This window comes from Hemiscyllium ocellatum, chromosome 9, assembly GCF_020745735.1.
Source record: "Hemiscyllium ocellatum isolate sHemOce1 chromosome 9, sHemOce1.pat.X.cur, whole genome shotgun sequence".
NCBI classification, from domain to species: domain Eukaryota; kingdom Metazoa; phylum Chordata; class Chondrichthyes; order Orectolobiformes; family Hemiscylliidae; genus Hemiscyllium; species Hemiscyllium ocellatum.
This window is the reverse complement of record NC_083409.1, coordinates 51,653,128-51,679,582: the sequence shown is the minus strand read 5'-3', so window position 1 is coordinate 51,679,582 and position 26,455 is coordinate 51,653,128. Positions and strand designations below refer to the sequence as shown.

At 39.1% G+C, this 26,455-nt stretch overlaps 1 protein-coding gene across 1 annotated transcript in view; it reads right to left on the bottom strand.

Annotated features, from left to right (window-relative positions):
* hmcn1 (hemicentin 1) overlaps nt 1–26,455 on the bottom strand; it is a 610,612-nt gene that overhangs the window by 223,194 nt on the left and 360,963 nt on the right. Inside the window, exons 39-42 of the mRNA XM_060830300.1 lie at nt 26,172–26,323; nt 20,938–21,061; nt 14,399–14,574; nt 1,835–1,931 (exon numbers count right to left, since the gene is read on the bottom strand). Coding sequence (XP_060686283.1) covers nt 1,835–1,931; nt 14,399–14,574; nt 20,938–21,061; nt 26,172–26,323 — 549 coding nt within the window. The remainder of the gene's footprint in view (nt 1–1,834; nt 1,932–14,398; nt 14,575–20,937; nt 21,062–26,171; nt 26,324–26,455) is intronic.

Below are 26,455 nucleotides of genomic sequence, written 5' to 3'. Positions count from 1 at the left end.
GAGTAGGGATGGAGGCGAATGGGGGAGATGGGGTGAATCCAAGTTGGCATATACATGAAGTAATACATTTCTGACTCCACATTGTGGTAATACAATAGTGGTAAAATATGATCTACCAATATTCAACTTCTCCCATTTGATTTTAATACTGGAGATTATTCACAGACTGAAAATGTTTTCTTTAAGAAAATGAAAAAAACGCCAACTTAGATATTCTTAATCAATCCATCTGTTCAGGCATGTTATGATACATATCAGGATCAAGTGGGATCTGAGTGCAGACTTTCTGGCCCAGAGGCAAGGACACTGAGAACACTGAATTAAGGTGGCCACAGTGGTCTCCTGACCAGGTTGAGCTATGTTTTTGAAACCAAAGTGAGATAAATAAAGACAATCCAAGCCAAAATTAACATTTTATCAAAAGGCAAAGAAGCTCAGTCAGGTATGAAGAAACCCTTGTCTATTACTTTTGATTTATAACTTTCCTGAAATTTCTTCACATATTTGGATTAAAGTTGCCTTCAGTTTTTGGACAGAGGAAGGAATTGATGCATAACAGTAAAACTTGGAAATCCTGCTCTCTCTCTCTCTCTCTCTCTCTCTCTCCCAGTTTCCTCATCATTATGAAAGCCAGCAGCAGAAATTGGAGATATCCATTCACCAAGAACTCAAGGATTCTATAAATTTTACTACAGTTGACGAAACAAGGCATCAACTCAACAATTGTCTTCTCATATTCACTACAACAACTCAAGGACGTTTTTTATTCTTCCTTGGTACATCCTTGGTTTAGAGGTTACCCCTTTTAAAGTTCACAGGACTGTCTACTGGATGTTTTTCTCAGGTTTACTAATTAATAAAATTCTTCTTTTTTCACTCAGGAAAACCTTGTAATTGCCTCCTTAATTTTGATCAGGGCTACGTTTAATTGAAGTGTGATCTAGTTTGCATACTAAAGTAGTAAAATATTTGTGGCAACCAACCAAAAGGGTTAAAGAAGAGAGGTGATTCACATTCTTCCTTGCCTGATCATTACAATCGAGGTAAGAATTAAACATCGAGTAAAAAATGAGGTCTGCAGATGCTGGAGATCACAGCTGCAAATGTGTTGCTGGTCAAAGCACAGCAGGCCAGGCAGCATCTCAGGAATAGAGAATTCGACGTTTCGAGCATAAGCCCTTCATCAGGAATAAGAGAGAGAGAGCCAAGCAGGCTAAGATAAAAGGTAGGGAGGAGGGACTAGGGGGAGGGGCAATGAATTAAACATCAGCAATTTTGTGTCTGGTAGATGACTGGAGACCCATGCAAATATACCAATTAACTGGGAAAGACTATGCTAATTAACCAACCTGTAATAGATTATCAGCTTTTCTCACAGAACTTGATTTCTTTCACATACTAGAATTTTCTCAGCTTGAAGCTTTCAGTATTTCCAACTCAATTTAACCTTTTCCTCGGAGATGCTCCTCCCTCCCAGCCCTAAACCACTTTCACATACAGTAACTCTTTGAATAACCAGACATTTCAAGGGTAAGAGCTTCTTCTTGCAAACAAATAGACTCCAGTCTTTTTCACTGTAAGCCATTCCATTTGCTGGCAAGGATTATCGGAAGCCTGTTGTTGAAGGTACATCAAACCACAAGGTGTTAGGGGGGCTAATCTGCAGACAGGGGAAGGAAAGTTTTGTAATCATGAAAGTATTATACAGAAGCTAAGCAAAATTCAAAAACTACAATTTAAACAAAGTGATCTCACTGTAAGATTTACTAGCAAGTTATACAAAATGAAATTATGAAAACCTCTAATCCATTTTTATGCAACAAAGTCAACATACCCCAAACGTTTAAGTTGTAATTCTTCTCTGTTTTACCAGCCACGTTTGTGGCTTCACATGTATAACGACCAGCGTCCAGGATTTGAGCAGCCTCAATCTATGAGTTAGGAAAAGTAAGTTAGAGTTCTGGTAAATTATGTACAATGTTAGTTGATTTTTAAAATGTTGACATTTCTATTCAATGCTACAAAATCTAATTCCTCCTCTATTGTGACTGGGGTTTTCTCGCCTGCTTTAAATCATGGTTCAGGTGTTGTCTTTCTAAGTCTGTTAGGTGGGTAGGCCAAGCTCAGTCCAGAGTGGGGTTGTGGGGTTTATGTGAAGACAGTGCCATGGTAGGGACACTGGAGAAATCAATTGTTGGGATTCGAGGCAGCATGCTGGGATTAAGAAGGGATAACAATTGTGAAGTGGGGAGCAATTCAACATGCAAGGTTGGGAGATGACAGACCATGAGAGGGCAAGAATACTGCAGGTAGGGGAAACATCAATTGTCGCTACTGCCCTGACTACCCTAGTGAAGTGTATAACTATGTTTAACATGTCTAAGTTTTAGCCCTGTGCACTTTGGGAGAACAGTTAAATAAAAGTTGGCTGAGAATATGGAGATATTCAAAGCTGATGGGTATGACAGGGAGAACAAGACAGAAAGAAACATGAAATTTTGGGGGACACTTTGATTGATTGGCTGAGCCTGTGGCTCACTACTTGAATCATCTGTGTTACTTGTGTTACTTTCCATCATCAAAATCTCAAGTGCACAATTTAAATGAAAAATGGCTACCACCACACCCAAACTGCAGAATAATTTTTCAATCTCCAAAGAAGTAGGCTCTATTTTTGAGTGACAGGCGGTCCTGCAAGAGGCAATAGCATTAAACACACATTTTCACAGAGTTCAGGATAAAGACATCTGTCATCATATAATTCTGGATATGAACCGCAGATTGACCTATTATACAAAACATAGTTATCATTCTGAGTTAGAATATTATCTAGTGCTACGGATGGTTAGTTTCTCTATCTTTATTCTTGTAGTTACAGCTAAAATGACAGTCACTCACACAGCTGATGATGAACAGTGAACATATATTCATACATATGATATTGTAATGACAACATAGTTTCAGCCATACCACTTGTGTGCCATCAGAAGGTTTTCTTTTACCCTTATCTCATTACCCTTATCTCCTCAGCTTAGCACCCACAGATTGGGGATTGTAGGCAGGGTGGAGGTAATGAGTTACATCTGTTCAATGACATCAAGTTTACCGAACATTTATTTTTGTTAAGTAATCCAATACCTGATTATTTGGTTTTTTTTTAAAAGCAACTTTCCGTTCTTTCTAGCATTTCTTTATGAGGCGATCCTTAATCTCTTTTCTATAACACTCTTCACTGATGTTGATATTTCTCCAGAGTGAATAATTATCAAAAAGCAGATTTTTTTCAGTTCTTCGGCCCAACAAGTCCACACCGACCCTCCGAACAGCAACCCACCTAGACCCATTCCCCCTTTCACCTCACACTACGGGCAATTTAGCACAGCCAATTCACCTAACCTACACATATTTGGACTGTGGGAGGAAACTGGAGCAAACCCACGCCGACACGGGGAGAATGTGCAAACTCCACACAGATAGTTGCCCGAGGTGGGAATTGAACCCAGGTCTCTGGTGCTGTGAGGCAGCAGTATTAACCACTGTGCCACCGTGCTATCCATGACTGGACCCAATATCTTTAAACTTCTTTTTCTCCATGGATGCTGCCAGATCTGCTGAGTGTTTCCAATAATTCCTGCTTGTGTTTCTGATTTCCTGCATCTACAGTTCTTTAGTTTTGTTTGTTTAGATTTTTCTTTCCTGATTGGCTCTTATATAGGAATTCCTTTAAAATATTAAATGAATACAGTGCTGCATCTGTGCCGATTATGTGCTTAATCAGTTTACTTGCCCAATTCCACGCACCCGCCACTCTCTGTGTAAAGAACCGATTTCTGACATCTCCCCTAAATCTTCCCCCAATCACCTTAAAATTATAGCCAAGTGATAGTCATTTCTGTGCTGGAAAAAAGTCTCTAACTATTCACTCTATCCATGCCTCTCATCATCTTATACATCTCTATCAAGTCATCTCTCATCCTTTTTTTGCTATAATGAGAAAAACCCTAGCTCCCTCAGCCTTTCTCATAAGACATGCTCTCCAGTCCAGGTAGCTTCCTAGTAAATCTCCTCTGCACCCTCTCTAAAGCTTCCACATTCTTCCTTTCATGAGGTGACCAGAACTAAATGCTATGTTCCAAGTGTGGTCTAACCAGGACTTTAAAGAGCTGCAGCATAACCTCGCAGCTCTTAAATTCAATCCTCCTGCTAATAAATATCTAACATACCAAACACCTTCTTAACCCTATCAACTTGGGTGGCATCTTTGATGGATTTCTGGATATGGACCCCAAGATCCCTTTATTCCTCCACATAGCCAGGAATCTTGCCTTTAACCCTGTATTCAGATTTAACTTTCCAAAATGAATCACTTCACACTTTTCCAGGTTGAACTCCATCCGTCACTTATCAGTCTAGTTCTGCATCCTGTCGCTGTCCTGTTGCACCCTACAATAGCCCTCCACACTATCCACCACTCCACCAACTTTTGTGTCATCAGCAAACTTACTAACCAGCCTTCCACTTCCTCATCCAAGTCATTTATAAAAATCACAAAAATACAATCGATCCAAATTTCCAAGTATTTGTTGTAAACAAAGCTGGGAATATTTTCAAAACTGTTTTTCCTGCTGCAGGTGAATAAATACATACCTTGGTCCTTCAGGTTTTATTCTAAATGATGTGTCACTAGCCTGGTTTTAGGCTTAATCATTCCGTCAGGAAGAGCATTTTGGTGTACATCAATCTATATGATAGGGCTGGCTGCCCCCTTTTTGGCATCTCTCTGTACATCCCAAATCACCCACGTTTGTGATTCTTCCTGTTTGACATCTTTAATTAACTTGTCTTCTAGCTTGTTTGGAAAGTCTTAGTGGTTACAATCACGTGAGGTTCTGTTCCTGATGTACTGTATTTATGGTCTGAGTTAAACTATGCTCTCAAGCCTTGTGCTATCTGCCCCTTCCTACTTACAGCATATCTCTTTCTAGGGACATGTTCACTCCCAGATCCATTGGTTAAGCTTGCATTATGTTTTACATTTAAAAAAAAATGTAATGTTTCCAATTCATGGGCTTTACCGTTTTGCCCATCATCCTATTGCAAGCAACCACCAGCATCCCCTGCTCTATTTATAATTGTTACTTTTCTTCGTTCACTCACAGCTTCTAGTAAGTGTTTAATTTTAGTATCCATTTTTGGGTTGTGCTTTGGGACCAATAGCCTTGTCCATCAGGCACTGTGATATTTTGATCCTCAAAGTATAATTGGTGTGAGAAGTATTTAGCTCCTCTTCACTTTATAGAACCTGAAAATTTGTAACCTGTACGAAACAACCTTGAAACAACCATGCTGTACAATTAATTATTCATTTTCTATCTCTGCCCAAAGCCTTTCTCCACTTTATAAGCCTCTCCACCCCTCTTACAATAAACCATATTCCCTGTTTGAAACAAGTTTCTAATGGCCTTACACCTTAGCTTAAGTTCACCACATTCTCAACATGATTTTGGCTTTAATGAAAGCTTTGCTGTCTATATTCAAAACATTCAAATGTTCTGAAAAAGTAGAGCTAATTCCAGTACCCTTCCCAAGGTACTGAACTGTTCTGAGGAAAGTCATAGGGCCCGAAATGTTAACTATTTCTCTTCACAAATGCCGCCAGACCTGCAGAGCTTTTCCAGCAACTTCTGTTTTTGTTTCTAGGTTAAGGGGGGGTCAATTAGTTCAGTTGGCTGGTCAGCCAGTTTACAATGTAGAGTGATGCTAACAATGTGGGTTCAATTCCAGAACCAGCTGAGATCATCATAAAGGACTCTCCTTCTCATCCTCTCCCCTTGTCTGAAGCATGTTAAACCAGTATCAGTCATCTCTGTCTAATGAGACAGTAGCCATATGTCCAGTCAGGCTAAGGCAGTTTTATCTTTACACCAATGATGGCCTACGTAATAACAACAGCATTTCACTGGATTCTACATTCATCATAAAATAATTCTGGCTATTGTACAAGGAATAATCCTTCTTTTCAAATGTGTTAACGTATTATTACCCCCAAAGCTGAAAATGCAACAATCTGCATGTTTCCTGAATTTGTTAAAGTCCAAACATATCTATAAGTTGTCAGTAATAACCTTGATATAAAATTTATTCATGAACATTAATAATCTGTCTAAACTTTCATCAGCTTTGATTCCCAAAAGATTATTTTGTTTCTTATTCATATTGCAGTTGTACAGGGCAGAGACCACTTTTAGAGCATTGTGTACAGTTCTGGTCACCCTGCTATAGGAAGGATATTGTTAAATTGGATATTATTAAGTCAGAAAAGATTTATAAGAATGTTGCCAGGACTGGAGGGTTTGAGTCATCAGGAGAGACTGGATAGGCTGAGACTTTTTTCACTGGAGCATTGGAGGTTGAGGGGTGACCTTTTGGAGGTTTATAAAATCATGAAGGGCATAGATAAGGTAAATACCAAAGGTATTTTCCCTACACATTAATGATCTAGATGAAGGAACTGAAGGCATTCTGGCAATGCTTGCAGGTGATACAAAGATAGGTGGAGGGACAGGTGGCATTGAGGAGGTGCGGAGGCTGCAGAAGGATTGAGATGGGTTCAGAGGGTGGGCAAAAAAAGTCGCAGATAGAATACAACTTAGGAAAGTGTGGGATCATGCTCTTTAGTCAGAAGAATAGAGGCATACGTTATTTTCTAAATGGGAAGAAAATTCAGAAATCTGAGGTGCAAAGGGACTTGGGAGTTCCTCTTAAGGTAAACGTGCAGGTTGGGTCAGTAGTTAGGAAGGCAAATACAATGTTGGCGACTAGCGTACGAAAGCAGGGATGCACTTTTGAAGCTGTAAAAAGCTCCGATCAGACCACATTTAGAGTATTGGGAGCAATTTTGGGCCCTATACCTCAGGAAGAATATACTGCTCCTTGTGCAGGTCCAGAGGAGGTTCACGAGAATGATCCCAGGAATGAAAGGCATAACATATAAGGAGCGTTTGAGGACTCTGGGTCAATACTCAGTGGAATTTAGAGGATATGGGGGGATTTAATTGGAACTTAGAATACTGAATGACCTGGGCAGACTGCACATTTGGAAGATGTTTCCATTAGCAGGACAGACTGGGAACCAAGGGCACAGCTTCAGAGTAAAGGGAAGACCCTTTAGAACAAAGATGAGGAGAAAGTTCTTCAGCCAAAGAGTAATGAATCTATGATGTCATTGCCACAGAAGGCTGAGGAGGCCAGGTCACTGAGTATATTTAAGACAGAGATAGATAGCTTCTTGATTGTCAAGGAGATCAAAGGTTATGGGGAGAAAACGGGAGAATAGGATTGAGAAAGTTATCATGATTGAAATGCAGAGCAGACTCAATAGGCCTAATTTCTACTTCGATATCTTATGGTCTTATAGCTTAGAAGAGTTGAAAATTACAGGGCATATTTTTAAGGTAAGAGGAAAAACATTTAAAAGGGATCCCACGGGCAACCTTTTCCACACAGAGGGTGGTTTGTATGCGGAATGAACATCCAGAGGAAGTGGTAGATGCAGATGCAGATACAGTTACAACATTTAAAAGATATTTGGACAGGAACATGAAGAGGAAAGGTTTTGAGGGATATGAGCTAAAGGCAGGCAAGTGTATCAGTTTAGCTTGGGAAACTTGGTTGACATAGATGAGTTGGACCAAAGGGTCTGTTTAGGTGCTGTACAACTCTATGACCTTGTGCTTCTGTTTTGTAGTTTAAGTGCCAAGGCCATACCATATTACTTCTTTAGTAAAGGAGTAAATCAGGTCCACTGATCATGTGCTTCACATTCAGAAAACAGGGTTGGATAATCATACTCCAAAACATTACATTTTGATTCAACCATCCTCTGGGTTTCAGACAAAATCCAGGCATACATTTCTTAGTTAGAGCTTCATTTCAACCAACTACATACCATAAATCTATCTGGAAAACTTTTCTTTATATATACAGTACTTCAATCCAATTAAAGTTGACAAGGCGCTGAGATTAAATGAGATACCCGAAGGATTTTGAAGGAAGTGACAGAGGAAATTGAATGGGCAGTGGTCATAATTTTAAGTCTTCCCTAGACTTAGAAAGTACCAGAAGACTGGAAAATTGAAAACAAATGGCCTGATCAAGAAAGCCCAGCAATTATAAATCAAGGTTAGTTTAACAGCTGGGGAAGATTCTAGAGACAATTATTTGAGATAGGCTTAGAAGCCACATGGAAAAAAAGTGAATTGATTACGAAGAGTCGGCATGGTTTTCTGTAGCAGAAATGGTGTTTAATTTGGAGGTTTTTTTTGGAAGAGTTAGTGGAAAGGCTTGGTGTGAGAAACTGTTGATGTGGTGTATATGGACTTTCAGGAAGTGTCTGATATAGTGCCACACAGTAGACTTGTGGGGAAAATTATAGGTCATGGAATAAAAGGGACAGTAATTGGTTGAGTGAAAGGAAACAGAGCTGAAAATGTGTTGCTGGTTAAAGCGCAGCAGGTCAGGCAGCATCCAAGGAATAGGAAATTCGACATTTTGGGCATAAGCCCTTCATCAGGAATGACTGATGAAGGGCTTATGCCCGAAACGTCGAATTTCCTATTCCTTGGATGCTGCCTGACCTGCTGCGCTTTAACCAGCAACACATTTTCAGCTCTGATCTCCAGCATCTGCAGACCTCACTTTTTACTGAAAGGAAACAGAGTAAAAGTCAATGGATATTTTTTGGATTGGGGAAGATTTGTAGTGCAGTTCTGCAGAGATAGTATTGGAATCCTTGCTTTTCCAGATATATATTAATGATGTAGATCATGGTATAAAGGGGACAATTTAAACGTTTCCAGATGACATAGAGCTTGGAAGAATTGTAAAGTGTGAGAAGGACATTGTTGAACTCCAGAAGGATAAATAGGTGGTGGAGTAGGCAGATAGGTTGCAGACTTTCGATGCAGAGAAACAAGAGGTGATGCATTTTGGTCAGAACAATACTGGAAGCCAATAAAAAATACAATTCTAAAGGGGCTGTTGGAGCAGAAGGACCTTACTGTTTACATGCATAGATATTGAAGATAACAAGACAGCTGGAGAGAGTAATAAATAAAGCATAAAGTATTATTAATATGGGAAAAAGTACAATAGAATGAGATGATATTGAAATTGTACAAGATATTCATTAGACCTCAATTGGAGCATTGTGTACAATTCTGTGCGGCACATTATTGGAAAGACTTGAATGCATTGTAGAGAGTACATTTAAATGCATTGTGGAGAGTACAGTAGCAAAATCATGCAAAAGCTGGATAGAGGAAGAAGCTGTTTGCGTTTGTAAAAGGTAGAAGAACGAAAGGTCATAGAATTAAAAAGTGGTGTGCAAAAGAATCATGGTTGATTTGAAAAAATTACTTGCACTCAGCAAGTAGTTAGCATATGCATTGCCTGAAAGTGTGGCAGAGGCAGGTTCAATTGCAGCATTCAACAGCACTAGAGATTATTTCAGTAGAACTAACATACAAGTGTATGTGAATAAAGCAGAAAATTGGCATTAGGTTATCATGTTCATTTGAAGAGCCAGTGCAGGCATGAAGGACCGAATTTCCCCCTTCCCTACTGTAAGACATCTGTGATTCTGTAATTCAATTAACTAATTAGCTCACAACACTCGTCTTCCTTGTTACCTTTAATTCCTAGATATTTAGCATCCTATTAACAGCACTTGGTACTTACACAAGCTAGTTTGCAATTTATGTCCCCACACCTAACACATTTCTTAGGTACTAATCAAGTTAAGAAGAATACCACCAAAGCAAATGGTATCACAAAATGCTTCTGAGTAACATTCACAATCACAGAATTGTTACAGTGCAGAAGGGTGCCTTTGGCCCATTCTGCCTGCATCGTTTCTACTACTTAGTGTCAATCTCCTATCTTTTCCCTATATCTCCATTTCTATCTTGTATGCTTCAATTAAAACTGCTCCTATGACATTTCCAGGCAGTGCTTTCCGTACCCTAACTACTCAATGCTTGAAAACATTTTTTCCGTAAATCGTTCTTGCTTCATTTGCACATCACTTTAAAATCCATGCCCTCTTGTTCTTTTTTTTGGTTTCACAAGGGAGAACAGTTTCTCTCTATCTAGCAAGCTCATGATTTTGAAAACCTCTATCAAAACTCCGTCACACCTTCTTTCAAAGAAGAACAGTCTCAATTTCTTCAATCCATCTTTACAATTAAAGTTTTTCATTCCTGGAATCATTCTTGTAAATTGCCTCTACACTCTCCTATGAATCACATCCTTCCTATAATGTGGCACCAACAATTGTAAACAATATTGGCCAATAGACGTCTGTCAGATTAGTAGTAAAACTAATAGTGATTAGATTACTTACAGTATGGCAACAGGCCCTTGGGCCCAATAAGTCCACACCGACCCGCAACCCACCCAGACCCATTCCCCTACATCTAATACTATGGGCAATTTAGCATAGCCAATTCACTTAACCTGCACATCTTTAGACTGTGGGAGGAAATCAGAGCACCCGGAGGAAACCACGCAGACACGGGGAGAATGTGCAAACTCCACACAGTCACCTGAGGCGGGAATTGAACCCGGGTCTCTGACACTGTGAGGCAGCAGTGCTAACCACTGTGCCGCCCATCTTAATCATTAGATTAGATTACTTACAGTGTGGAAACAGGGCCTTCAGCCCAACAAGTCCACACCGACCCTCTGAAGAGCAACCCACCCAGTCCCATTCCCTTACATTTACCCCTTCACCTAACACTACGGGCAATTCAGCATGGCCAATTCACCTTACCTGCACATTTTTTTGGACTGTGGGAGGAAACCGGAGCACCCGGAGGAAACCCATGCAGACACGGGGAGAATGTGCAAACTACATACAGATAGTTGCCTGAGGCGGGAACTAAACCCGGGTCTCTGGCGCTGTGAGGCAGCAGTGCTAACCACTCTGCCACCGTGCTGGCTGTTATTTCATACTCAAATGTTGCAACAACTAATAGTCTGAGCAATTTCATGGTTGAACACAGATATCTAAAGTTTGTCGATTTTGATCCTTTGGTACAGTGGTAGTGTCCCAGATTCCGGAGCAGGAGATGACCTGAGTTCAAGCCCCACTTGCTCCAGAGGTGTGCATTAACATCTCTGAACATGCTGAGTACAAAATCTCCAGTAATCTAAAGGCTTTTTGTACTGAATTGCACTGCTTCACATTTAGCCTTCTGTGAACAGGTTCCCTGTTAATCTTGTTTTGCTGTATTTGTGGATAGATACAATATGTAACTCTTGCCAGTTTAAGAAGCCTTTTGGAGACATGCTAACTGATTAGTATAGACAGCTAACTTCTATGGCATTGAAAACAGATGGTTACAAGTGCAGAGTTTGTTCCTTTTTGTTTTAATTGTTATTGGATTTATAAAAAAAGTAATTTTATTTTGCAATATTATTTTTTAGTCTGTTTTCTCTGTCTTATTCAATCTATTCTCTCTTTCCCTCTATTACTTTTTCTATACTTCACATGCCAGAGGATAACTAAAAAGGAAATATGCAAAGAAAAAATAAGGTACGAAGGTAAACTAGCCAAAAACATAAAGGAGGATAGTAAAGGCTTTTTTAGGCATGTGAAAAGAAAAAAAATGGTTAAAACTAAAATTGGGCCCTTGAAGACAGAAACGGGTGAATTTATTACGGGGAACAAAGAAATGGCAGAAGAGTTGAATTGGCACTTTCAATCTGTCTTCACTGGGGAAGACACGAGCAATCGCCCAGATGAAATAGTGGCTGAAGGACCTGAACTGAAGGGAATTTATATTAGGCAGGAAATGGTGTTGGAGATTCTGTTAAGTCTGAAGGCTGATAAGTCCCTAGGACCTGATGGTCTGCATCCCAGGGTACTGAAGGAGGTGGGTCTAGAAATTGTGGATGTATTGGTGACCATTTTCCAATGTTCTATAGATTCAGGATCAGTTCCTGGGGATTGGAGGGTGGCTAATGTTGTACCACTTTTTAAAGAAAGGAGGGAGAGAGAAAACGGAATTATAGACCAGTTAATCTGACCTCAGTGGTGGGAAAAATGCTGGAGTCAATTATAAAGGACGAAAATACGACACATCTGGATAGCAGTAACAGGATAGGTCAGAGTCAGCATGGATTTACGAAGGGGAAATCATGCTTGACTAATCTTTTGGAATTTTTTGAGGATGTAACTCTGAAGATGGACAAGGAAGATCCAGTGGATATAGTATACCTGGACTTTCAGAAAGCCTTTGATAAAGTCCCACATAGGAGGTTAATGAGCAAAATTAGGGCACATAATATTAGGGGCAAAATACTGACATGGATTGAAAATTGGTTGGCTGACAGGAAACAAAGAGTAGTGATAAACGGCTTCCTTTCGGAATGGCAGGTGGTGACCAGTGGTGTGCCGCAGGGATCAGTGCTGGGGCCGCAGTTTTTTACAATGTACATTAACAATATAGATGAAGGTATTAAAAGTAATGTTAGAAAATTTGTTGATGACACAAAGCTGGGTGGCAGGGTGAAATGTGAGGAGGATGTTAGGAGGATACAGGGTGACCTGGACAGGCATGGCGAGTGGATGGATGCATGGCAGATGCAGTTTAATGTGGATAAATGTGTGGTTATCCTCTTTGGTGGCAAGAACAGGAATGCAGATTACTACCTAAATGGAGTCAAGTTAGGTAAAGGGGCAGTACAACGAAATCTAGATGTTCTTGTACATCAGTCAATGAAAGCAAGAATGCAGGTACAGCAGGCAGTGAAGAAAGCTAATAGCATGCTGACCTTCATAACAAGAGGAATTGAGTATAGAAGCAAAGAGGTCCTTCTGCAGCTGTACAGGACCCTGGTGAAACTGCACCTTGATTATTGTGTGCAGTCTTGGTCTCCAAATTTGAGGAAAGACATTCTGGTTATTGAGGGAGTGCAGCGTAGGTTCATGAGGTCAATTCCTGGAATGGTGGGACAATCTTACGCTGGAAGATTGGAGCGACTGGGCTTGTATATGCTTGAGTTTAGAAGGTTGAGAGGTGATCTGATTGAGACGTATAAGATTATTAAAAGATTGGACACTCTGGAGGCAGGAAGCATGTTTTCACTGATGTGAGAGTCCCAAACCAGAGGGCACAGCTTAAAAATAAGGGGTAGGCCATTTAGGACAGAGTTGAGGAGAAACATCTTCACCCAGAGAGTGGTGGATATATGGAATGCTCTGCCCCAGAAGGCCTTGGAGGCCAAGTCTCTGGATACTTTCAAGAAAGAGTTGGATAGAGCTCTTAAGGATAGTGGAATCAAGAGTTATGGGGATAAGGCAGGAACAGGATACTGATTGAGAATGATCAGCCATGATCATAATGAATGGTGGTGCTGACTCAAAGAGCAGAATGGCCTATTCCTGCATCTATTGTACATGTCATTGAATTCATCTGCTCTAATGTACATTTCCTTCTCAATCCTTTAATTGTACATTATTTCAATCTGATTGGTTAAGAGGAAACACACTGCTTGCACTGCTCACTTAGGTCCTTGAATCCTGAGGTCCTTTTCCTCACTCAGCATGATAAACATGTCTAAAAACCTGAATATACAGGAGTAATCCTAATTAGCAACAAACATTGTTAGACATTCTACTACAATAAATCATATCTTAATACTTTGAAACTAAATGTTTGCAAACCAAACCATCCACAGCTTGCAAATAGAAGTAGCTAACATTTAATATTATTGCTAGAGTTCAGTATAAAGATATTTACTACATGAATTTTCTTAACTAATTCTTTGACCAAATCTTCTTACTCACCATTTCAGGTAAAATTTCTGATAATTAGGTTAAAGGGAATGAGATTACAATCAATGAAATCAAAATGACAACTGCAGAAATACAATTATTGGTTATTTAAAAAAAAAATTACTTTAGATACTCTTCTGACATTAATATCAGTTTTTCTCTGAGTATGCTCAAGTATGATTCAGAAATATTAAGGTGCCTGTAAGTTTCATTCGTGGTACCGTACAAGGATTGCAATTCATTTAACACTCTCCAAGTTGCCACAGCATTCTTATGTCTACTTGATTTGATTTTGTCATTGATGTTACAGCATTCACATGAGCATAATGAATGGTCTCTACCTAATGGGGGCAGGTATCAGAATAAGAGAAAATGGGATTATCAATGTAAAATGGCAACACTTCAAAGAAACCTTTCCATTAGCTATTTTGTTTATTCAGGATTCTACAATCAACACTAGGCTATCCACAAAGAATGATTGCAAGAGCATACACACAGAAAAGGGAAAAAACATGCTTAGAAAGGATGTCTGCAGTAGATGCTAATCTTATGACTTACCTTTAAAGTACTTCCATCATCAGAAACTGTAAGCCCCTGCTTCTTGAGCAGAGGTTTTCCATCTTTTAGCCAGCTGAGAGTTGGAGGAGGGATTGCATTACTTTGACACTTCAGCACTATACCTTGGTTGATGATAACAGAGGCATTTTGTTCTTCTCCCATAATATTTGGTGGAACTGAAAAAAAGTTACATTACTCATTGCATTGCATCCACACTCTTGCTGTATAGTCTTGAATAAAGTGGCACACATTTATTTTGTGCTTAATGAAACCAAGTTAAAGGCATCAGAATCAGTTCTAGAAACCAGCTTCAATGTACTGTATGCTGATGCATTTCTGAATACAGGCCTGAACAGCATATTTCTGATTTATATTATGCATGTTTGCATATATGACATGAGTAAGAAATGTTTACTCCCTCAAATACTACTTCATATAATACAAAACATCATTACTAAATAAACATGAGAAACATTGACTTGAGTGGGGTGTGAGAGACCAGAAAAAGTGGCATTTGTTTCTGGATCCAACAGCATGTCTGTTTCCTATTAGTCACATGAGGACAATCATTGATTAGCAAAGATTTTAAAGCTGTTTCTCCTCACCTTCATTGGAATGAATTTCTCAAGATGCATCATTTTGAAGAATAAAATAAAACCAAATGAATTAAATAGAAATAAAATGCATAGTCATTTTTGGAATAACTGAGTATTTATAGCAGTCTTGGAGAAACCTAACATTGTTACAGATCTGGAAAGCAGTATTCACCTCACTGCCTGATATGCTTCATTTATACAAGTGCAAAATTAGAGCTTGATGCTTTTCAGAGCTGAATTTGTTAGATTCATTCAATTTCTCTGAATTTAAAATTACTTAGTTTGAATCATTGGATAAAACACAAAAACAGCCTTATATATAGTCTATCTCATATAATTTGGAGAAACGGTAATTCACTGGTTAAGGTTCAGGTTGCTTGTTATTGAGCTGTAGGTTGCACCAAATAAAATGATCATCAGAGCTAAAAGGTCGATGATTTTCTACGTCAAATTTTACTTGATGACCATTAGGCAAAATGCTTTGAAATGATTTAGTAAACCAAACTTGCTACATAAATGTAAGCTTTTGTTGTTGAGAATAGATATGAGATAAGGTGATTCAAATCAATATTCCCTAAGACCTAATGGCCAAGCAACAATCTGAAAGAAGGCCATATATAAGTCAGCCTCTTTAAATCACTGTGACTGCTTGTCAATGGAAACAAATTGAAGGGGCTGTTCACTTCTATAAATCACCCACACTCTCCAAGAAATGCTCGAGCTAGTATGGTTTTAGATTCATATTAAAGACCAATTCAAGTTTTGCATTGATAGTTTACAAATATGTTTTCAAAGTCAACATCCTTCCTGTTAATCTTCATTTTTGTTTTTCCTCACGTTTTTCCCCATGTTTTCACATATCTGAGGTTAATAATTATCAGAACAGAATGACAGAGCACTTCTGGCACAAAGGAAGCCATTCAGCCTGCCAATCATTGTGACCAAAATTGTAGTTTCCTCCACAACTGGTGCTGGTGAATGTCCGTAATCAAAGATCCAAAAGGATGATTTGAGTAGGATCTGCCGATGTAGGCAATTCCTTCTCACTTTCAGTGCTATGTGTTTTATCATTTCATGGTTTGGGCAGTCTTTCATGAAACTAACATGAAAAATTAAAATGGAACTGCAATAGTAATTGATCCTGCAGTTATATTAACAACTGTCACAATTGCTACAGCCTAGCATTGATTAGGTGACAATATTCAGTCTATTGATTAGATTATCTTTTCATAGTGAAGGTTCAAAACATTCTTAAAGCATTCAAACAATGGATTCAACCGAGAGATGTTAAAAGAAACTGCAAATAAATCCGTGGAACACGTTCCAGGTTTTGGTAAGAAAATACTTCCTAAAGTAAATTAATGCTTTTTCGTGCACTGCCAGCAACTTAAAATGAAATAAAACAAAGTATTAGAAGACTCAAGAGATAACAGAGTTCTGGACTTGTTAGCAAAAATAAAGAGAGCTATTGACTCAAGAGTTCTAACAGCTGGCAATGCTGTTGGCCACATTAATCAATACTGAGTTGGTGCATGTTCTGCTCAGTATTATGCAGAACTGAACAAGCAATCTCTGGTTGCACTGAATGTGCTTGCTAGACATCTAAACTACAGCTGTGTGAAAAATAACTTTTCTTTAGATTTCAAAATATATATACAATGACAATGGCCAGTCATGTTTATTAGTAATCCCAAAGACCTTCACCCTTTGAGGCCTGAAATATTCAATCAGAATAGCAAAAGCATCACCAAACTTTACACGGTGCCTTAAGTACGAGTTGAAGCAGTGAAATATTTTTCACAAAACATTTGCCAGATTATAAAAAGATCAAAGTCTTTGTCTAAATTATTTTCTTTTTAGAGTAAAATCGTACTGCAAATGAGAGCAAACATTTTAAAATGAAACTGGCTGTCATAAATAGGGCATGGCACAGTGGTTAGCATTGCTGTCTCACAGCACCAGGGTCCTAGGTTCGATTCCAACCTCGGGCAACTGTCTGTGTGGAGTTTGCACATCCTCCCCGGGTCTGCGTGGGTTTCCTCCAGGTGCTACGGTTTCCTCCCACAGTCCAAAGATGTGCAGGTGAGGGTGAATTGGCCATGCTAAATTGCCCATAGTGTTAGGTGCATTAGTCAGAGGGAAATGGGTCTAGGTGGGTTACTCTTCGGAGGGTCAGTGTGGACTTGCTGGGCCGAAGGGCCTGTTTCCACGCTGTAAGGAATCTAATCTAATCTAAAATGTGTCTGTTTAGCTCTAACTTCACCAAATTATAAATAGTACTTTGAGGGGTTCAACAGGGTAAATGCAGGAAGGGTGTTCCCCCTTCTGGGGTCTAGACTCAACTGACAGTCTCAGAATAAGGAGCAGCCAGTTTAGAATAAGAAGAGGGAATCTTTGGAATTCTCTCCCCAAATAGGGCTATGGAGGATCAGGCATTATTCAGCTATGTTTAAGATTGACATTGGTAGGTAACTAGATAACAAGGATATGGAAACAGCACAGGAAAATAGCATTGACATAAAAGATGACAACCATGATCTAGTTAAATGATGGAAAAGGCTCAGGGAACCAAATAGCTTAAATCTGCTATTTTGTTATACACCATTTCAAACAAAAATTATATTTCAATTGTTCAATTAACATATTAGCAGGCAGCAGCACACATTAGATCATAACCACATGACATAAAGTGGATGATTTAAACAGGTCAGTCTGATATCAGGGGCAACAAGGGGGCATGTACATAACATAAAACAAAGAACTGCAGATGCTGGAGATCTGAATATCTTCAATATATATTACATCTATATTGAGTCACCAAGTCTCTGAGACATCTCCGATACTACATTTTTATGGTATGAACTGATTTCAATCAGCTGAGATCAAGGATTCAATTATGGACATTCAACTGCCTCCCTCCTTCCCATTCATTAGTTTGGCAAACTGGTTAGCTTTATCTCAAACAGGCTCATACAAAATACCCAAGATATTTATTTTCCCAATGGCAAACTTGGTTTATTCATACGAAGTTCTCCAAAACAACCCCATCAGTTCTACTCTGTTATTTCCAGTGTTAAGAGTTTTGTAGGATACAAGTAGATTGATGTTACATGGCACTATTTGAATTAATGTAAAGGTTTGAATAACATTGATGTATGAAAAATGGGCTGTGTAAATTCTGTACTTTTTAAGTACAGTATGAAACTGCATACTTTAAAAAGGCTTTCTGCGTGAAATATATTCTCAGATTATATGTCTTTACCTCCAATTGCTTCCATGGAATATGGAGCAGGTTCAAACAAGTTCAATGGAGTTTCGGCTCAGTTTAGGAACAGCTGACAAAAAAAAAATTTTCACAGTCCAGCTGTTATTCAGCTTGAATCAGGAGGGTCCCAAATGCTTATGCCTGCTCAATTCATTCTTACACATGCCTTCATTCAGTCTACGCAGTTTGAAATATTAAGCTACCACTGGATGGATTGCTTTTTATTTGCTACTTAAGTCCAATTTCCTGTTGACATTTAAAACAGGCAAATGAAGAACAAGCTTAAATTCCCTATCCAGGGGTAGAAGTGCTCATAATCCTTAATGTTATCAAATGCACCATTTGCACAAAATGTTTCAGTATAAGCAGTAACATGTGAATTGCAGCTGGAATGTAAAAAGAATGATGGGGTGAGTACTCAAAATACTGACGGGCACATCATTAGTCTAAGAAGGTTTATGTTTTAGAAAGAGCTGTGACTTGGCTGACATTTCAACATTGCACATAGCCTGGGTAAGATCTACTCTACATGGCGCTTCCAGAATCCTGTTTGCACTTGAACTTAAAAATGAGTTAATTGTCACTGTTTTCTATAGTACTGGGTCTTCTTCCTTTTTGCCGACTTAATTTCTAACAACATACCATCAACAATGAAAAGAAAAGATAGTGTTAGATTGTTCTTACACAGACTTCCGTACTTCATAAGAGTTTAGACGCTGATATTACTGAATCAACTTAAAGGCAAAATAGAGTTGTTAAGAAATCTGGAGGAAAAGGCTAGAGTTGAGATGAAACAAGACTCACCCATCCCCAAGTCTCCTGAGAGGTTGAGAAGACCTAACAGGATAAGAAAACTTGTTCCAAGAAATTGCTTAGCCAGGCATCCAAGGCATATTTCATCGCTTTAGAAAGGATATGCTTTTGCAAGTTTGAGTACAAATTTCTTCCCTACTACCTAGCAAATCATTAATATGGTGTACTGCCAATATGATTCATGTACTATTGGATCTGCATTTGTTCTCAGGCAACCTTGACTGACAACACAGGTTAGTATTTACCTTTGAACTTCTATATTTAAAGTCATAATCAAAATCTGCCAGGTACATTGCCCATCTTTGCGTTCTCTTGACTATTAAGTGCTCGTGAGACTTTGGATGGGCCCAGTAAAGTTGTTAACAACTTACTATCCATACTGAGTAGAAACTTATGATCGTATAGTTGCAACTAAAATTTGTTCAGTGCAAACCCAATGGCTAACATTTCACATTCATTCTGAAGATATTTCCTAAATCTTTCATCGCACTCTTTACCCACATGGTATTGGCCTCTCAACCCCTTTGGGAAAGACAATTGAAAGAGATGTTCCTACTCTGAAAGGACTTGCATCAGGAGCAATTGTTATCATCAGTCCTGGGTCATAACATGTCAACAATCTGTCACATATAAGTTTTTAAAATTTGTTTGTGGGATTTGTGCGTTACAGCTGCACCAGCATTTATTGACAATCCCTAATTACATTGGTGGTGGCGGTTGTCCTTTTGAACCACCTGGTGTAGGGGCTTCCCAGGTAAGCTTCTATAAATTACTGCATTTGTTTGGTCATGTCATGTTGAGCGTTTCCAGCTTTTTCTATTTTTGTGACTATGTTCTCACAATAATTCAGGATGATTCCACCTCTAATATGGTATAACCTATTGGAACACCCAGTAATCTTGCCATAATTTGCTTTCGATGGCTTGAAGATTTAGATAACTGCTTGAGTGTTTTTTCTCATTTATTCCAAAGCCCTCAGGTTGGACAGCAATTTTTGAAAAAAAGAACTCTGGAGAGGAAATTCCAAGATAGAGACAAGAGACATCAGATTTGAAGGAGACATTTGAACAAACTGCATTTACTGTCCCTGGTTGCAAATCGATTCGATTCCCAAATCTTTACATAAGTTGATTTGGATGCAAGTCAGAATGCAATGCTGTACATTATAAAGGACCATTCGTAAGTACAGAAATTTTCAGATATTGAATATTTAAAACAACATCCTTTATATGGAGTTGCATTTGTAAGTTGGATGTTCAAATGTCAGGAGAACACTGTACATGAATATTTGAATTTTGGTCGAATTTAGGTTTGTAGTATAAACGCCCGTGCCTGCTAACCAATATTCATTCCCTATTATGCAATGCTTTGATTTTAAAATTTTAAAATTAAAATTCTCATCCTCATTTACAAATCCATCCATGTCTTAATTGTGTGATAATTGCACAACCAGTAGTGGCATTACCTTCAAGTACTTACCTCTGTCTCTTTACCTTGCTTTCATCCTTTAAGACACTTTTAAATAAACATTTTTGATGAAGGTTTTGATTATTTGACCTTAGAGGTCCATATGCAGTCCCCAGTGTCAAACTTTGTGTTAATACAATGAAAAGGATCAAGAACTGCTTTATTAATCACCTGAAAATGCACATGGTGCATACTGACATGAACTACTCAAATTAACAGGAAATAGTTACCTATCAGTTGTGATCATCTGATGGCATTATTGTTGGAAAGCATGAAACATTTTCAGTTGGGTACTACTTTCTTGTGTACAGATTATTGAATTAGCTTAAACATTTTCTCCCAGAAAACACATGCAAAAAATATTAGAGAAACAGGGGAAAGATTTGTAATAATATTACCATGAACTCTGAGATCAATGTGCTGTTGTTGTTCTCCTGCAGCATTTAGTGCTACACACGTATATTTGCCAGTATCACTGATCTGAGCGCTGGTGATGGAAAGGACTCGACCTCTAGATTGAACCTGCATGGAAGAATATCAACAGTGCATTAGAGAACATGTAGAAGAGGATTTAGTTCACAAGTCATTGTAACAAAGCAAAGACTTTCTACATAATGAAATGCTAAATGTAAACCTGCTGGTATCTTTGCACCTTGTTTCTAAGCTTTGTATTTTAGAATTAAAGTAGTAAACATTTTGGTCAGAAACTTTGCATGCAGTTCAAATAATGATAATGAGCAGTGGGCAGTGGTTGGCCTCTTTGGGAACATTTTGAAGTTGCAACTGGTAGTAGTGTGTCCAAGATACTTGCTCTAATAGATTTTGTGGAAGCCAAAGACATTTCAGCTTCAGACTTCATTAGAATCTTTTGGGGAGCTATTCTGTGAGCTGGTAGTTCATTGGGGAGGAGTGGGTGGAAATAGGAGGGGAGAAGAGGCAATCTTCTTTTCCAATGTAGAATCATCCATCCCCAATCTCTTGACATCACACACACAGATCTGCACTGTTACATTAGAGGGGATCATGTACAAAATAATGCCTCCAATCTTTCTATGGATATCATACCTAAAGCAAGGTTTACATTTAGTGGGCAATTCAAAAGAATGCACTTCCCCTTTTAAGTGAGAGGAACGTTATGAGGGAAAGTTACATTACATAAGCACCTCTGCAGTCATGGACTGTAACCAGCTCACTATCTACGTGGGAAGTTTGCCAGCTATGGACCCCATTTGATCAAAAATTAGCTTGTTAAAAATGTTCACTGGCAGGATGTAGACTAGGTTCATAGAATGACCCACCTATCCTTCGGAACTATAAAAGGTTCAAAAGAACAGTCTGTCAGGCATCTAAAAAAAGAATGACAATAAGCCAAGTAGATAGACTGCTGTTAGAGAAAGCTGACAATAGAAATAACAGGAAGCCAAGAGATACACTATTTGCAGTGATAATTTTTCATGTTTAAGACTGCAAGTCACACAAATTCTGTTATCTAAAGCTGTGAGATTGTAAAGTACACATTTATATCAATTTTCTGTTTTTACATGGGAATTTATCTTAATTTGTTGCTCTTGTCCACCAATTAAATCACGATGTTATGACTATTTTTGTTTCATTGATTCCTTCCTCACTCATTGGCTTTCGGTAAGATTCAGTGCTGGTAACTGGTGTCTTCCTGTCTGATTGGAGAACCAGTGGGTATTCTCTCTCTCTTTGGGAGGCCTGACGTGACAATAAAATTAAAAAAAAAATCTCTCATCAGGACCTTATGTAAGCTGAAGTGCCCTATTAGAGTTGTCAATCAGAAACTGGGAGTTCTCCATTACAGACCCTGCAATTAGGTTTAAAGGGCACTTCTGGTAATACACCTGGAATCCCTTGAGTAAGGTAAATAAGATGGAATGGAAGTTGATGGCAGTGGGTTGCTGACAAGATGAGACAGACAAGAGGGGCTAAATGTAAGCAGAGGTAAGTGGTTCTTAGCAGGAAATCCTTCTAATCTGAAGGATTGTGGTTCAGTGGTTAGCACTGTTGTCTCACAATGCCAGGAACCCGGATTCGATCCCAGTTTTGGGAGACTGTTTGTGTGGAGTGTTCACATTCTCCCAGTGTCTGCATGAGATCCCTCTGGAAGCTCCAGTTTCCTCCCACAATCCAAAGATGGGCAGGTGAGGTGGATTGGCCATGCTAAGTTGCCAGCGGTGTCCAGGGATGTGTTGGTTAAGTTGATTAGCCATTGGGAATGCAGAATCATAGGGAAGGTGGGGTGAGTCTGGATGGGAGGCTCTTTGGAGAGTCGTTGTGGACTTGTGCCAAATAGCCTGTTTGCAGCTTGTAGGGATTCTATGATAATTTTAATTGGGCATGAACAATTTATGAATGAGGAATCCTTATAGGTTGCTGGCAAACCTGACAGATATCTTTGTTGGCTTTCAGAAGGCACAGGAGACTTGGTGAGATTCCTATTAAATCCCAGTGGGCTCAGGGATAATTGGCTTTAAGTGGATGTTTAACAAGCCAGAGTGCTTTTCTGCCAAAAGAAGGTTTCCTCCCATCAGCCACTTCCTGACATACTGCTCACCAACTAGGGAGTTGGATATTAGTCTGCTTTGCAGTCTCCCAGACCACCCATCATTTTGTCTGCAACAGCAGGCACCAGTAAACACAAGCTTATGTCAGTAATGCTACAAGTAAGATGTCTAAGTGACCCTTTGAGAGTAGTTAGAACAAAAGCAACTTTTGTCTGCCATCCACACAGGCAGTTAAAAGGCAAAATGGGTGGCCAGTGATTTAAAATCATTGGAGTACCTCATTGCGGCTGCTGGGGCTAAGACCGGTGTGATACCAACATCAGGGTGTCTGCAAATGAGAGAATAGCTTATCCACTTGAAATTGGTTGGGAGGCTGTTGAATAATGCAAAATGATGGTGGTGAAAAATCAAATAAAACTTTCAGATTTAAGTAGATGGAGGATAAATTGCATATGGGTTGACCATTTATACCAGATTTTAGGTGACCTAACTAACCATCATTCTTTAGAAAGATGTTTAGTGGCTGTGTAAGAAAAAGTGAGGAGAAAAAAAACTTTTTGTTTTGTTGGTGTTCCCAAGAGGAACACATATGCTCCTGTTCGCAAAATACTCCAGTTTACAGTTGGTCTGTTGATGCCCTTTTCCCCCTAAAAAAGATTATGTAGCCTCCTGCCTGCTCCAGCAGAGAAGCCAGATAATTTATTGTCTTCTCACAACTGAGATCTGCAATGGGTTGTCTCCTGGATGAGGTAATGAGATTTAGGAACATAATGGCTCAGGGTTTAAACTTGTATCAATTTTACGTCCTTCTAGGCAGAAGCCAAAGATGAGTTCCTTTAACATTGACCATAGAGGATATCCTAAGGGTATTATAACTTAACCTAGTCTCATCACAGCTTCAAAAAATTAATTATTGACATGCAGGAAGGAAACCGTGGTGGCCCTTTGTGCTTTCTAGGCCAGAAGTGTTAAGGCCAACCATACCTTCTTCCATGGTGCTATTGAACAGAGATTAAGCATTCAATAGGGCATTGGAAATTAATTGGATAAAAGTAATGTGCTAGGGGATGGGGAAAAAGCAGAAGATTGTCATGAGGTAATGATATTCATTTTAAGAGCTGGTGCAGGCACAATAACTCATAAATCTTCTGTGATTAACTGTGATCCTAAGACCTCTTATATCTGTCTAGTCAGAAAGTAATTAAATCTACCACCATAAAAATTTACAAGAACAGCAAAAGTAATTACATTCAACAAGATAAATAAACCTAGCTGCAAAATATTAAATTCTCTGATTATAGCAATTTAGTCTCCAACAGTAACACTGTGGGATTGGGAACTCGAACGTAAGGAATGAGACTCCATAATCACATACAACCTGAGAAACTTCTTACAAAAAATAGTATCTAATAATAAAACATTGACAGCAATAACAATGTGGAGAATATAATAGTAATTTTCTTTGGCTCCTTAGTCATTTGTTTGTAGTCAGAATGATGAAATTCCGCTCTAGGCCTTAAATACATCAATCTATACATTATTTTGGTTTGAATTTTCCCAGCTCCATGGAGATGGTGGGCTGGGTGACTGACTGACAGCTCTCCAATGTTCGAGTAAAAAACGAGGTCTGCAGATGCTGGAGATCACAGCTGAAAATGTGTTGCTGGTCAAAGCACAGCAGGCCAGGCAGCATCTCAGGAATAGAGAATTCGACGTTTCGAGCATAAGCCCTTCATCAGGAATGCTCAGCTCTCCAATGTTGTCCTGCTTCCAGTCAACATACCCAAGTCTGTGAGAGAGAGAAGACTGTAGATGCTGGAGATCAGAGTCAAAACATCCAGGTCTGGGCCACTACTGGAACTAGCAACTTGCTTTGCAGGATCAGGAGGCCATAATGCTCTCACAGGTCAGTGACTGGCTATAGGCCCCTTACTTGAAGGATCATTCCTCCAGACTTGTTCCCGGGATGGCTGGACTGTCGCACGAAGAGAGAATGGACAAATGGGGTTTAATATCCTCTAGAGTTTTGAAGAATGAGAAGTGATCTTTGGAAGCTTACAAAATAGGATGGACAGAGTAGATGCAGGTAAGATGCTTTCTCTGGTGTGGGAATCTAGAACTGGGGAATCGGGTTAAAAAGAAGGGAGATGCGACTTAGATCTGAGATAAGAGGAAATTATTCTAATCAGAGGGTTGTGAACTTTTGGAATTCCCTACAGAGGGTTATAGAGGCTCAGTCTTTGAGTATGTTGTAGGTGACGATTGATAGATTTCTTACTATCAGCTCTCGCATAAAGATGGGGTAGCACATAAGGATGGGTATGTAAAAGAAACTGAAGTGTTCAGTCAGCCACAGTCTGATTGGTTGGTGGGCCAGGCTGAATGGCCTATTCCTGTTCCTATGAACAAGGAGGCATTCATAAATGCCTTCACTTTGAGATGTCTCCTATCTCTGAGTTCTTCATTAGCACCCACCTCTTTGGGCGATGCTGCCATCCTTACTTTGTGAGAGACTGCCTATTGGGCCTCATGATTCCTGATCTATTACCATACATATTTGGATGGCAAATACTGAGGCCGACAACTGGGAGGCCACCTCATGTAAAGTTTCTGTAACCAATGCACTTGACCTCTTGATAAGGTTTGGGACCCACTCTTGGTTTTGATGTTGTGACCCCAATGCCCTGAGGAAAGTTCAGTCCAATGATGGGACACTAAGAAAAAGCTATACTGTTGATGATGCCAACTTTGATGATGTGTTTGCCCATTTATAAAAAAAGTACCATGAGACATTTTCAAAGAAGAGTTTTCAGAGTTATAACATTCCTTACCAATTTCAAAAAATGTAGATTCAGTGACCATTCATCGTTTTTACTCTTTATGTGGTCTTGCATTTTGCAAATTGGTTATTGCAATTGCCTGCAAGTGTGACCACGTTCCAAAAGCAACTTATTGGCTGAGAAGCAATTTGATGTAGTTTAAGTACAAGAAGATGCTATATAAAGGTAATATGTTTCTATCATTACAAGGTTGGCTGTTAAGCTTGATACTGTCATGAAAAACTCCAAGGCAATGACTAGTTTAAAACAATGAATTAGTAGTACCTGAATAGCATCGGAAAAACTGGAGACAGGGCTACCATCTTTCAGCCACGTTAAGCCTGGTACTGGGATGCCGCTGGCCTCACATTCAAGTTTAACAGGGTTATTGACTACCACTGCCACCATGTCATTGCTGCCAATGATTGTTGGAGGAACTACAAAGTAAAATGATCAATGTGAAAACAAAAATACATTCAAATTTTTGAAATGTAATTTGTTTCATATTAATTATGACATTCTACAAGTTAACTTTGCTGCACATAGTTGATCTGTACAATTTGTCTATT